The 15,328-nt window shown below is 40.0% G+C and overlaps 1 protein-coding gene across 6 annotated transcripts in view; it reads right to left on the bottom strand.

Moving 5' to 3' along the window:
• The window catches only part of TMEM67 (transmembrane protein 67), a 49,723-nt gene that overhangs the window by 18,822 nt on the left and 15,573 nt on the right, over positions 1-15,328 (bottom strand). For all 6 annotated transcript variants that reach the window (XM_034763277.1, XM_034763278.1, XM_034763281.1 and 3 more), the window contains exons 7-12: positions 7,694-7,756; positions 5,813-5,967; positions 5,565-5,673; positions 4,144-4,230; positions 2,482-2,547; positions 448-607 (exon numbers count right to left, since the gene is read on the bottom strand). In XM_034763277.1, coding sequence (XP_034619168.1) covers positions 448-607; positions 2,482-2,547; positions 4,144-4,230; positions 5,565-5,673; positions 5,813-5,967; positions 7,694-7,756 — 640 coding nt within the window. The remainder of the gene's footprint in view (positions 1-447; positions 608-2,481; positions 2,548-4,143; positions 4,231-5,564; positions 5,674-5,812; positions 5,968-7,693; positions 7,757-15,328) is intronic.

Genomic DNA, 15,328 nt, shown 5'->3' with positions numbered 1-15,328 from the left:
CCACCTATGTAGGAGAATGGATGGTGGATCCCTGTCAATGACAATACTTCGTCTATTCCACTCCCCTCCAAAAATAAAATGAAAATCCACCTATATATTAAAGGTGGAGGGAGCCCCCACAGATTTGAATCCTTGCCAGCTCCTTCTTCACTTCCCAAATTCCAGAGATCCTCCATGAGCCTTTATGCACTGGAATGACTGTACATAATATCAGTCAGGCCAGTGTAGACCAAGCATATGCAGCCAAAGTCTCTTACTCCTGCACAGAACGAGGGTCAGGTTTTGGCTCTAAAATTCAAGAAGATTTTTACAACTATGGTAAACTGTGATATATTTAAAATGGAGGAGTGATTTTTAGGAGCAATAAAAACTATTGGTATACTCATGTTCATTTATATTTTTACTGATGGTATGTAATGTAATTCAATTCACAGATGATATTCCTACCTTGATTCACAGACATTTCATTGTATTGGAGATTTAAGTTTAAAACTGGCACGGCCCACAGATATTGCTGTCCACTATCATCATCATGATATTCAAGATACACATCATAAAATATCGGATTAGCAAAATCCGATAACATCTTGGAAACAGAAATTGTACACTATAGAAAAAATGTGAACAAAATATGTAATGAAATAATTAGATGACAAAAGTGACCTTTTTTATTTTAAAGTTCTGAATTCCTTCCCCAACCAAACTAAGAAATCTCTTTCTTACAAAGAGCATGCAACAAGACATTCCAGCAATTAAGTTGTATAAAATCCATAATTTTTAACTAAGCCACTTGTACTTTAATGCACGTGCACAGACTTCAAACTCAGAAAGTAAGCCTCTAGCTGTTTCCTCCCATCTTGTTTTATATCAAGAAGGAGAAAGAAACATACTTAAAGAAACATATGGAACAAATATTGTGGCATTTAATAATTTTTTTCCTGTTCTATCACAGAACTTGAGCCTGTTCTAATCATTGGATAGTTTTGAATGCAGCTTAATATGCAAGGTACTAATTAGATGGGGATACAACCTTTATAATCCAGTTTCAACTTCTGAATCTATGTCTAAAGGTACGTTAACGCCGTAGCAGTGTAAACAGGGGTGACGCAGGTGGCAGCTCAAGCTAGCTGCCTGAGTACAAATCTGCCCATACCCCAAGCATAAGTGCTAACTCTGGTCAAGCTAGAGCATGTCTGTCTATCTGCACTGGGAAGCACAGTTCCAGCTGTAGTGTAGACATACCCTTTGTTTATTAAATTTACATCCAACAAAGGGATTCATGTGGCTTATGCATTGCCTAGTCACAGACAAAGAAAGCAACTTCAGTAATTATGGACCAAAACATGACAACAAAACAAAACAAAAAACCCCACCACCACAGAGGTGTGAGCCAAGCTGGCATAATTCAATGATCCACACTGAATGGCCAATAGCTTTCCATTTCTATTTTTGATATCTGAATACAGATAAGTGAACTCTACTGTGTTTATACATGTGTAAAAATAGTAAAGACTATTTAAAGTCAGAGACATTGGCATAAATAACTGGGCAAATATTTATGTGAAAACTAAAGTGATGTACTGTAAGATTTTCAAATCAGCCAAAAAGCAGCTAGAACAGATCTGCTATTATACAGCAATAAATAATGCACTTTCTTTGCTACTTCCGTTAGGAAAATTTTCCAAGTGCAGATAAATTAATTAACAATAATTATAACAACGATGAATAAATAAACCTGTGCTAGGTGCTATACAGTTCCACATAACTTTACAAATGTTAAACAATATACGTAAGAAACCCCCCCACCATAAGGTAAATAATTTATATTTCCATTTTATAAAAAGGGAGAGTGAGACAAGGTGAAAAAGAACTAGATAAGTTCATGGAGGATATGTTCTTCAATGACTGTTAGCCAGGATGGGCAGGGATTGTGTCGCTAGCCTCTGTTTGCCAGAAGCTGGAAATGGGTGACAGGGGATGGATCACTTGATGATTACCTGTTCTGTTCATTCCCTCTGAAGCATCTGGCCTTGACCACTGTCGGAAGACCGGATAATGGGTTAGATGGACCTTTGGTCTGACCCAATATGTCCATTCTTATGTGAAATGCAAAGAATCTGAGTGTAGGGATGTCAGGCATATTGTGTCTTTCTATTAATAGTGAGGCAACAGCAGAGCAGAGATTTAAAGAAAAAAGAATCCCTCATTGTTCCAAGTCTCATGCTTATTTCACCAGCCTTCACTGGCTGTATGGTATGTAATGCTGCATTGTTTTGTGATGTGATTGGTATCGGAGACTTAACAAATAAACTCATTTCACTCAGTATGCTAAAAGAATAAGCAACAGTTTCACAAGAGGAAAGCCCGTGCCACGACTCATGGCTCAACTTACTCATTTCTTTTCACACATACACCTTCACTGACAAGATTTAAAAATTACTCAACTAAAAGCTCCAAAATAAAATTTTACTTCATGCTTACACTTTGTTGATAAGTTGTTCCAAAAATATAAGCAGCATTCAGTCTAGTCAGTGTGTCAGGACAAAGCTGCACAAAAAAAAATCATTAGTTTAGACATTTTTGTGTACATTAATTCAGAGGCACAACTTTCTCAACTTGTAGAATACACAATACCTACCTAGTTTATACACCTGCAGTTCTAATTAAGATTTATTTAGTTTAAAAGGAGATACTCCTTTTAAAATCTGAAAACAGAATAAAAACTAATGATTTACCATGGTACTTTGAATATTGCCTCTGCTTGTTCATACTTGTGGGATGCTCTTTGCTCCACCATCAAACTTCTCAACCTTATGGAAAGCAATGTCCAACAGGGCTGCATGAACATCCTCTCATGGCACTGAATGTTCAGACCTGGGGTTACAAATACTATGCAGCCTCACTGCATCAGTTCCTGCGGCTAAACCCCAGAGTCCTATAAGAAAAGAACTCCAAGGGAGAGAGGAAGGTAAGTGGATTGTATGAATATGCAGATGTGACACTCTCAAAGCACCAGAATTACCCTGGCAAGAAACTATTATTTCTCCTTTAAGGTGGCCTCTTCATTTCCCCCATTTGTGGGAATGTAGCAAGCAATGCAACTCTCAGGAAGATTACTTGAGTTCTGATTAAATGAGGACTGCAAAACCATCTTGCCAAAGTAAGCACCAAATTTAGAGAGAACAGAACTGTGTAAATGTGACTAGAACCCCAGGAATCATTACAGACATATTATTGATATTGTCTTAGTCCTACACGCATAACGTAAGACAGGTACTGAGTTCCCTTACACTGGTTCCCAAAGGCTACAAAATGTTTTGTATTTAGGAAATGAACAGTAGCCTTCTTAGTACCTAGGATAGTCTAGTTTCCCACGGGTGATAATGAGCTTTGGAGGTTAGTGATCTGATTCAGAAGAAACTCAGACACCACATTTGCAGTAAATTTGGGAGGCAGTAGCAGCACAGTCTTATCTTGAGGGAATATTGTAAAGAAGGATAAGATATTGAAACCTGCAACTGACTTACTCTTCCACAGTGATAGCAGAGTTTGAGACTCTCCAACAGCTGTCCTGATGAGCCTACCAGCGCACTCGATGACAACTCACAGACCGAAGGCCCTACTAAAAGGCCTTCCCAATGTAAGGATCCAACAGAGCCAGACTCATTGAACGTTCTCCAGAAGAGTATGCACCTGAGAGCCCAACCATTTATTGTACACACCAACCACAAATGGAAGAGGAGGAATCATGGGCCATGCACACACAGCTGCTTGTGGAAGGGAAAGAACTGAGTTGGCTGGGACCTTGGCTCTAAGTGGCTGATGCCACAAGAGGCCGATGCCACGAGAGGCCAACAAGCCATGCCTTCTAGAAGGTTTCTAGGTGCTCAGGAGTTACATTGGTGTGAATGGGAAACCACCTTGAGCAAGAAATCACCTCTAAAAAGCTATTTTTATTAAATAGGCAATTCCATGATCAGAATAAGGTTGCACTAAAATAACTGTAGTTATCTGAACACTCACGTGCTGTATTTGTGCTCCTCTCCATTTTGATCTCTTCTCTAACAGGCAACCAATAATTTTGATAGTGTAGCAACAATGTAATTAAAAAAAAAAAAAAAAAAAAAATCACATCACACTTACCTGCAAGACACCTCCTTCCAAATTTTGCCATTTAAGAAAGTTTCCCTCTGCATCATATGAAGCTGCGATAAGCTGCAGTTTTATATTCTGACAACAGAAGGCAAAACTGTTTTAAAAGACTGAATAATAAATTTTAGGCACATCCATCCCATTTTTCAATAGTTTAATACAACCTTGGATATAACATTTCATTTTCTCCTTTTCTATTTGTAAATATAAATATTAATCTTGGTTGCAAGATTCCATGCTTTGTTCCACGCTTTTTTAATTTACTTTCCAACTCTTCTAGCATCATCATCATCATCATGTGTGATGTGAAAAGTAAAGGTGGTAAGAAAACTATCTACTAAAATTTTTTTCCATAAGAATTTGCTGATTTGTTGAAATCAAAATGTTCCAGGGAGACAGTTTGATTTTGATGAAGTTCTTTTAGAAACCAGGCAGGGTTCCAACATACTCAAGGCCAAGAACCTCAGGGCTTCCAGGGTCTGTAGTGCTGGGGCAACTCACCAGACAGCTTGCCTCAGGCAAGGACTCCCTTTTGTGAAGAATTTCAAAATTTTTGGTTTTTGTTCCAAATCAGAATGAAACTAGTTTTCAAAGGAGCGAAATCCCTCATGAAACAGAATACTTTTCTCCACTCAGCTCTAGTGAGATATTAGTTTGGTTATTCCCTAAATATTGGGTGCCATATTATGGCATAGATTTCTAAACACAACGCTTCAGAGAAATTAATTGGGGATCTGCTTAATAATCAATGGACTAATACATTCCTCAAGATATATCCAAGGTGGCTGCTGGTGAAGAAGCATAAGGAGGACAACATTGTTTTGGCTAGGTTCTAAAAACAGTAGCTAGTTCTGTTTTTTTTTTAAATTTCTCAGCAACAGACTGCAGAGAAGGGCATATTTTCTAAATAGGTAGATAGCATCCAAAGGATATTTCCACAGCAAATGATTGTCCCTTTGAAGAATTAAATAAATTATGACCAATACACACTTAGCCATAACATGAAAATAATGGTTTAATCGTTTAAAAAAACCATCAAAGCATTGCAATGTTAGTTAAAAAACCACTGACTAAACTGTATATGAAAACTTGATGATGGTTGTTATTTCTGAATTCAACTATAAGACAACTTATGATGAACTTGAAAATGTAATTGCTAGACAGCTTACTATAACCAGCACCCTTTTTTAGTACTTCATTCAAATTTTAGAGAGCATTTAACTTAAACAAATTTATGAGGATTGTGTGCAAAATAAGGGATTAATTGAATATCCTGGAAAAAAAGGACATTCTGTATTAAAATGTTAGCTAAATCCATGCCTTGTGCAACTCCATTAGCTTTAATGGAATTATACCAGAGATTAATTTGGCCCCTTAAAATATCGTCATGTCTTGTACCTCACAATGCCTACCTTGTTTGTTCCTTTAAAACTGAAGCTTGTAGGGAACTGGGTTGTATCAAGTACTTGAGATGCTAATCCTGGCTGGTCACCGTAGTACAGCCATGGAAGATTCTGTCTCCTGCAAACAGTTATATTTTGTTTTCTCCACAGGACTTTAATATTTCATGCAAAACTATACATTTGTAGTAATTTCTATGTAAACATTAATATTGAAAAAAAATGTCTGAATTGATAAAATTATAGAAGATGTAACATACCAGAAGGATACTGAATGAACAGTGCCTAGCCCTGCTGTATTTGCATAGACATACTGAAACAGACCACATGCATCACTAGTGGTAGAGCTTAATGAGTTCATGTTCATCACACACATATTTCCAAGTGCTTGGCATGATGTTAGATTGGAGTACAGCTACAAAGAAAAAAAAACAGTAAAGAAAACTATTGCTGATAGCTACATCTTGTTGGTATGGCAAAAATGAGGTAGTTTTAAACCTTAACAATTCATCCCTAAAGCATTACTTTTACTCTGAAGTTTATTGCTTTGTTTATATCTAATGTCTTCCTCCAAGCACACAGCCTACAGTTATATTTGGCTTATGCATGGCAACACACATTCAGTATTATCACCTTTTTATACACAAGCCACCTTGATTTTCAGATTTTATATGTTTTTTAATTTTAGGTTAAAGCAAACAGATAATATAATGGAATAGTAATTTCAAAGTTTGGGGGTAAAAAAAACCCTGATTTTAGAATTCAGATTGCTCAGGTTTTACGTCAAAGATGATTTCTCCAAAGATCTAAGAACAATCAATACATATCTAACTTGAGTAAGTTGATAAGCATCTACTTCATCTTCAGCGCATGTTTCATCATACTGAAGATTTACATAACATAGGAGAAAGCAGAGAAGGCAGACTCTGTGGTGATTATTTCTCTTTGTAGAGATTAAAGCTCAATGATTAATTGAAAGCCAATTGGTAAAGCCAGCAGCCAATCATCACTGAAAATTTGAACCAATGATGAATATCAAACAGCCAAGGTAAGATGACCACTGGTCATGCAGGATTTTTTATTTTATTTTAAGTACATCTCTATCCCTATATAACGCTGTCCTCGGGAGCCAAAAAATCTTACCGCATTATAGGTGAAACCGCGTTATATCGAACTTGCTTTGATCCACCAGAGTGCGCAGTCCCGCCCCCCCGGAGCGCTGCTTTATCGCGTTATATCCGAATTCGTGTTATATCGGGTCACGTTATATCGGGGTAGAGGTGTATATCAGATTTCTAGGTTTTTAAATAAACCCCTGTTTACACATTGTAGCTCTCTTTCTTAAATTCCTTTTGTTCTAGTCACTTGCTGTGACTTGTACAAGACACAAAACTATACGTAGGTATTTATGTGGTCCCCACCCTCTTAGAGTCCAAACATTTCTTAAACATTAATGGATTAATCCTAAAAAAACCCATTCAACTAATATCATCCCTACTTAATACTGTAGATGGTTGATTGAGGCACAAAGAGGCTAAGTGATTTGCCCAAGATCACACAAGAAATCTGTGGCAGAGTAGGAAAATGAACTCTGATCTTCTCAATCCCTGTCTAGTGCCTTAACCATAAGTGGTCTCTTCTCTGCGGTCAGAAAAGGCTCCAATTAACCAAAGCTGAGCTAATAAAAGAAAAAGCAAACTCAAGTAACAAAATATTTTTAAAAAAATCTAATTTAAATATCAATTTTCAATAAAACAAATTTACTCTTTGTAAATTAAGCAAAGGCTTCACCTTTAGGATAAATCAAACTAAAAACCTATACATTCTCATAATCTTTTAGTCTTTTGAGGGGTGGGGGGGAGAGAGGTAGTCTAAGATTAATTCCCAAAAAAGTGTAAGATTCTCCTATACTATAACTCCCACTAGCATTGATTACTGTCTAATGTTCTTTTTAAAAAACACAGTATCAATTTTCTCTGCCATGTATACTGTCATCGCAAAATAAGTTTTCTTTAAAAATAAATTGAATACATCAAGTTTCAAAATTAAAGTGCCATGTATTATGTATTTCAGATTTATCAGATTAATATTTCTTTTAAGTAAAATACAAGATACAAATTCAAAACATGCTCAAAACTTACCCAACAAGCAGCCGCTGATGCTTGTAGGTTTTTCAGAAACCATGCTGATACCACTGTTATACCCTGTAAATAAGGAACCATTGCATCACAGTATCTGCTTTCAGCTGTAAACAGAATGTCAATTAACTCAATATATCAGAGTCTGGAAAATAATATGGCATGCCAATTGAAAGACTTGGGACTATTTTTGTAGCTTTTCTAAAAGCTCTTTTCCTTGAAAAATAATGTCCCTTTGGAATTGATCTATCACTCAGAGCTACAGCTTGGTACAAAACAGGTAGACTATAGGAAAGGAAAAGTTTGTGCTGCTTCAGTAAGGTACATTTTCTCCAAGATGTTAGTGCCTGAACCAAAAAAGAAAGACTTACACTTTGAACCTGCATGCTGCCACACATGGGCAGATCATACTGCCCTTGAGGGGTGTCAGTGACTTCAAAGGGGTTCTGGGCAGGTACAAGGGTCCATATATGTGAAACAGCTTCAGGGCTTTATTTGCTAAAACTCTCTGAGTTTGATAACAGTAATAAAAAGGGAAATAATGCAACTAGACAGATCTAAAATGAAAAAAGGTATCTTTTGTCTATGAAATACAAACTGAAGGCCTGTTTTCAGTAACTGAAACTATTTAGAAAGCATGACTAATCTTGCTTTAAAACACACTATTTTTTCCTCCTCTCTTTCATAAAGCACTCTTCAATTCTGAATAGAAGAACAAAAGAATGGCCATACTTGGTCAGCCCAATGGTCCATCTAGCCCAGTATCCTGTCTTCTAACAGTGGCGAGTGCCAGGTGCTTCAGAAGGAATGAACAAAACAGGGCAATCAAGTAATCCATCCCCTGCCTTCCAGTCCCAGTATTTGGCAGTCAGAGGCGTAGGGACACCCAGAGCATGGGATTGCATCCCTGACCCTCTTGGAGAATAGCCATTGATGAACTTATCTAATTGTTTTTTTTAATACAGTTATAGTTTGGGCCTTCACAATATCTCCTGGCAACAAGTTCCATGGGTTGACTGCTTTGTGTGAGGAAGAATTTCCTTTTGTCTCTTTTAAACCTGCTGCCTATTAATTTCATTGGGTGATTCCTGGTTCTTGCATTATGTGAAGGAGTAAATAATACTTCCCAATTCACTTTCTCCACATCATTGATGACTTTATAGACCTCTATCATATCCTTCCTTAGTCATTTCTTTTCGAGGCTGAATAGTCCCAGTCTTTTAAATCTCTCTTCATATGGAAACGGTTTCATATTCTTAATCATTTTTGTTGTCCTCCTCTATCCTTTTCCATTTCTAATATTTCTTCTTTGAGATGGGGTGACCAGAACTGCACAGAGTATTCAAGATGTGTACATATCATTGATTTATATATTGGCATTTTATTTTCTGTTTTATCTATGCCTTTCCTAACGGTTCCTAACATTCTGACTGTTGCTGCACATAGAGAAGATGTTTTCAGAGAACTATCCACAATAACTCCAAGATCTCTTTCTTGAGTGGTGACCACTGCTTTAGACCTGTGGTGGGGCAGCTGCCCCACACAGGTAGGAGAAGGGTTTGAGGAGAGGGAAGGGAGAGGCGGCATAGAACTCAGCCAATCTGGAGAAGGTTTGCTGGAGCAGCCCATATATAAAGGGCTGCTCAGCATAGCAAGGGGGCAGTCTTTCCCTGGAGGGCAAAGGAGAAGGACTGTCTGCTGATGAGCACTGGAGATACTGCAGTGCTGGGCAGAGTAGCAGAACAATAGGGGATCTCTTGGCTGACCACGGCCAGACTGAGGCCTTGAAGCAAGGGCAGGGAAGGTGCGAGGGCTACAGGGGAAAAGGCCTAGGGAAAGTAGGCAGAGGGAATAGGAGGAGGGGCAGTAAGTGGCTGCCAGCTATAGGGTTCCTGGTATGGGACCCAGGGTAGCAGGTGGGTCTGGTTTGCCCTACTCTCTTTACCCCTACTTGCCAATGAGAGTGGCCTAAATCCAGACTGCAATTTGCCCCTGAAGCCAGAGGCTAGACTAGAGACTGCAGCTGGCTGCTGAGGTAAGTGGAAGGACTCAGGACTACCTGTCCCTGAAAGGGGGGAGACAGCAGGCTGGGGCACAGCTGGAGGGCTGTGTCCCGAAGAGGACTCTGTGGTCCAGGTGCACCGCTGGTCGAGACAGTGGAGGAAGTGGAAGTAAAGGCGGGTGAGACACCGCTAAGAAAAGGCACTCTGATGGTCCAAGAGAGCTATTTCCCAGCAGGAGGTGCCGTGGCGGTGGGTCTGAACTGCTACAAGACTATCGTTTTGTATGCATACATGGAATTATATTTTCCGTGTGCATTACTTTGCATTCATCAATATTGAATTTCATCTGCCTAATCACGCAGATTTGTGAGATCTCTTCTTAACTCTTCACAGTATGCTTTGGATGTAACTATCTTCAGTAATTTAGTATTGACTGCTAATTGTGTCACCTCACTGTTTACCCCTTTTCCAGTTCATTTATGAATATGTTCATCAGCACTGGTCCCAATACAGATCCCTGGGGGACACCACCATTTACCTCTCTCCATTCTGAAAACTGACCCTTTATTCCTTCCCTTTGTTTCCTGTTGTGATGGGGTGTCAGCCCCACACTTGCAGAAAAAGGGTTAAAAGCAGCCCTAGGCATGCTTTGCAGAAGGCAGCCGATCACAGAAGGGCTTATAGGAGCAGCCAATCAGGGCTGGGCTGGCCCATATAAGAAGGGCTCAGAACTGAGCAGTTTCAGTCACTTCCTAAAGCTTGAGAAAGGATGAGGACAGGCTGCCTTGCAGGCAGAGGACAGCAAGCACCCTGGACAGCGCAGTGCTGCAGGCAGAAACCCAGAGAGCTCAAGGCAGCTCCTGGCAGGCTGCAGGGATCTGCAGATTGAGGCCCTGATGCAAAGGCAAAGAGGGTGCTGGAGCCTTGTGGCAAGTGGCTAGACGGTGAACTGCAGTTTGCCACTGAAGGAAGTGGCTGGACAGTAGACTGCAGGTCCCCCTGGAAGGGGGGGGGAACATAGTGTGCACAGCTGGAGGGCAGTATCACTGAAAAGGATGCTGCGGTCCTGGGAGTGACGTGGGTCCAGGAACAGAGGTGACAGTGGGTGAGACATCACCAAGACAGGGTGCAGTGCTAATTCCCAGGACAGCCAGCAGGAGGCAACACAGTGGTGAGTCATGCTGTCACACCTGTCTTTTAATCAGTTACTGATCCATGAGAGAAACTTCCCCCTTATATCAGGTCTGCTTACTTTAAGAGCCTTTGGTGAAAAGCTTGTCAAAAGCTTTCTGAAAGTCCAAGTACACTATATTCACTTGATCACCATGTCCACATGTTTGACTCCCTCAAAGAATTCTAATAGATTGGTGAGGCATGATTACAAAAGCCATGTTGACTCTTCCCCCAACAAACTGTGTTCATCTGTCTAATACTTCTGTTTTTTTTTACTACAGATTCAAACAATTTTCCTGGTACTGAAGTTAGGCTTACTGGCCTGTAATAGCCAGGATCACCTCTGGAGCATTTTTTTTTTTAAAAAGTGGCTTCATATTAGCTATCCTCCAATTATCTGATACAGAAGCTGATTTAAATTATAGGTTATAGACCACAGCTAGTAGTTCTGCAATTTCGAGTTAGAGTTCCTTCAGAACTCTTGGGTGAATACCATCTGGTCCTGTTGACTTATGACTATTTAATTTATCAATTTGTTCCAAAACGTCTCTATTGATACAGTTGCTTTAATCTATGAAAAACTAAGTCAACCAACTGGCAGCATTCCTTAATTTCATGTCTGGATCCTACTGCTGCTTTTTCAAACAGCTAAAATTTGAGCAGGTTTCCACCAATAATATACATTTACTAGCTTTGACATTTTGAGGAACCATATATTCTCATGAGGTTTTTAAGGTCAGGCTTGACAAAGCCCTGGCTGGGATGATTTAGTTGGGAATTGGTACTGCTTTGAGAAGGAGGTTGGACTAGATGACCTCCTGAGGTTCCTTCCAACCCGGATATTCTATGATTCATGCACAAAAAGATTTTTCTTCCATCATTAACCACATATTTGTGTGTATATCCAGCATTTTTGCAGAAAACTTCAAATCTTATTTGTGCCCATTTCCCTTTAGCACACTAACAGACTGATGATGGACATGGTTAATCAGTGTCCTTTGATCCTTCTAGACCCTGTCAGCTAGTTGTCTTAACATAAAACTACTAAATATTAGACCAAGAAGTCCAAGGCTCCCCATGAACTCTGCAGCAAATTGGCTATAAACTCTTTGGAAGGCCTCTGGTTTCTGTGGTGCATTGGTGTGGCAGCTTAGAAATTCTGCAGCAGCCTCATTTAAATTTAAAAAAAAAATCAAGGTTTTAATATAAAAATTACAATTATTACAGTACATATTCTTGAATATACTTAAGCATATTAAACTGAAAAGGTGGAGATGGCCTATAACAGGGGTTGGCAACGTTTGGCATGCGGCTCGCCTGGGTAAGCACACTGGCGGGCCGGGCCAGTTTATTTACCTGCTGACGCGGCAGGTTCGGCTGATCGCGGTCCCCACTGGCTGCGGTTCGCCGTCCTGGACCAATGGGGGTGGCGGGAAGCGGCATGGGTGAAGGATGTGCTGGCCGCGGCTTCCCGCCGCCCCCATTGGCCTGGGACGGCGAACCACGGCCAGTGGGGGCCGCGATCGGCCGAACCTGCCGCGTCAGCAGGTAAATAAACTGGCCCGGCCCACTAGGGTGCTTACCCTGGCGAGCCGCGTGCCAAACGTTGCTGACCCCTGGCCTATAATGTTGGTAATCATACAGCCATTTATAGAATAGCTAATTTCACAGCACCTTCTGACAAGCAGCTGATGTTCCATGTAGTTTACCTTAACACTGACCATAGTCAATATGTGGTCACCCTGATATATTTATGTGGTTTTCATGACTCATCCAGTTTTCACGTTCTAGCTTTTCATTTCATATTTTTTTTAAATGTTTAAGTTTCTACCCTCGTGGTTGCAAGAAATAAATCTTCCAAATATGAATGGAGTCTAAATAATATAGAGCTGTTATTGAGCCTGCAGACATGCTGAAAAAAAATAATTGAGGGGTGTGAACTCCTCCACTGCTTGTTAATTTTATTGAAGCCTTAATGCTAAAGACTAATGATGAGAATTAAGTAAACATTAACTATACAGTTGCTGATGGATTGAGAAAGGGTTAGGACAATATGCAGGCTTTTTTTAGCAAATCATAAACTTGTTAAAATGTTACTTTTGGGGTATCAAAATTATTTGTGAAATCAGGTCGAATCTGACATTAGTTTCAGCTGAAAAGCTAACTACTTCAGAAATGTCAATGAACCATTTTGACATTTCATTTTGACTCAACATTTTTGGTTTGATATTTTGTTTTGAATCAACATTCTAAACATTTTGTTTGACTTAAATATTTCAGTTTTTAGTTTAATCAAGAAGACAATTCAGTTTCTGTTCAACTACTAAACAAACAAACAAACAAACATCAGTAAAACTAGTTCAGTTCTAGTCAGGATTTAAGCACATGGAAAAGGAAATTACACATTAGTACATGAAAGAAATAAGGAGGGAAAGACAGAGGGGATGCACAAAGATGGAGAGAAACGGGGACAGGAAGATAGGATAATGTCTTAAATTTTCTCACTGAAAGATGCTAAATAAGGCACTGAACAAATAGTGGTAACTAAATTTTTAGTTACTGCAGAAAAGAATATTCTACTCTGGATCTTTGTACAAACTTCCAACTTATCAGTGGGAGATCCACTTTGGATTCAGGGAAGTATACAGTCTTAAATGCTTACATTTGTCCACAGATCATAAAATTAGACAAGAATACATCTTTCTCCAGGAAAAGTTAGACATCTCAGTGTACACAATCTAGAAAAGGATAAAGACTGATGTAGAAAGAGGACAACTGAATTACATAATCTTTGTGGTTTATAAGAGAAGAAAGTGAACACAGTTTTGAAGCCTGGCCCTTTCTTTTTAATTATAGTTTTGTTTTACTGATTTCCGGAAGAGTGAGAATAAGTGTTCCCCAAATGGTGTCTCCAAACCCTTCTTATAACCCAAACTACCATTTTACTAAAAGAACAGGAGTACTTGTGGCACCTTGGAGACTAACAAATTTATTGGAGCATAAGCTTTCGTGGGCTACAGCCCACTTCTTCGGATGCACGGTAGCCCACGAAAGCTTATGCTCAAATAAATTTGTTAGTCTCTAAGGTGCCACGAGTACTCCTGTTCTTTTTGCGTAGGGTTACCATACGTCCGTTTTTTCCCGGACATGTCTGGCTTTTCGGCAATCAAACCCCCGTCCGGGGGGAATTGCTAAAAAGCCGAACATGTCCGGGAAAATGCCAGCCGGGCACTTCCCCTCCCGCGGCTGCTCTGCTCCTCCCCTGACTCTTCGGCTCTGTTTAAGAGCCGAGCTGCCTGAGCGCTATGGGCTTCAGGCAGCCCCCTTGCCTCCGGACCCCAGCCGCCGGCCGGGCACTTCCCCTCCCGGGCTCCAGCGGCACAGGGTCCGGAGGCATGGNTTGTCTAAGGCTTTCTGAAAGTCCAAGTACACTAGATCTGCCGGATCACTCATGTCCATATACTTGCTGACACCTTCAAAGAATTCTAACAGATTGAGGTATAATTTCCCTTCACAACAACCACATTGACTCTACCCCAAAAAATGGTATCTCTCATCCTAGTTCTCCTTTTAAGGCTTTGTAGGCTGGTTATCAACATCACCATGTAGATCAGTGCAGAATTGGTTCAAGGCATCTGCAAGATTTGTCAGATTGATTATTGCATCATGAGGATAAAGTCTGTCACTTTTTACCCTTTCTATGGCCCTGCACCCAGTAGCTAACTTCTACCTGGGGGGAGATGTGAGCTAATTCATATACAGCAACAGAGGGTCCTGTGGCACCTTTGAGACTAACAGAAGTACTGCTCCCAGTACTTCTGTTAGTCTCAAAGGTGCCACAGGACCCTCTGTTGCTGTATATGAATTAGCTCACATCTCCCCCCAGGTAGAAGTTAGCTACTGGGTGCAGGGCCATAGAAAGGGTAAAAAGTGACAGACTTTATCCTCATGATGCAATAATCAATCTGACAAATCTTGCAGATGCCTTGAACCAATTCTGCACTGATCTACATGGTGATGTTGATAACCAGCCTACAAAGCCTTAAAAGGAGAACTAGGATGAGAGATACCATTTTTTGGGGTAGAGTCAATGTGGTTGTTGTGAAGGGAAATTATACCTCAATCTGTTAGAATTCTTTGAAGGTGTCAGCAAGTATATGGACATGAGTGATCCGGCAGATCTAGTGTACTTGGACTTTCAGAAAGCCTTAGACAAGGTTCCTCACCAAAGGCTCTTAAGCAAAGTAAGCAGTCATGGGATGAGAGAAGGTCCTCTCATGGATCTGGTTAAAACAAAGGATAGGAATAAATGGTTTGTTTTCGCAATGGCGATAGGTAAATAGCAGGGTCCCCCAAAGATCTGTACGGGGACATGTGCTGTTCAGAATATTTATAAATTATCTGAAAAAAAGGGGTAGGCAAAGCTTGCAGACGATACAAAATTACTCAAGATAGTTATGTG

Source organism: Trachemys scripta, chromosome 2 (genome assembly GCF_013100865.1).
Source record: "Trachemys scripta elegans isolate TJP31775 chromosome 2, CAS_Tse_1.0, whole genome shotgun sequence".
In the NCBI taxonomy this organism is placed as follows: Eukaryota; Metazoa; Chordata; order Testudines; family Emydidae; genus Trachemys; species Trachemys scripta.
This window is presented reverse-complemented; position numbering and strand designations above follow the sequence as displayed.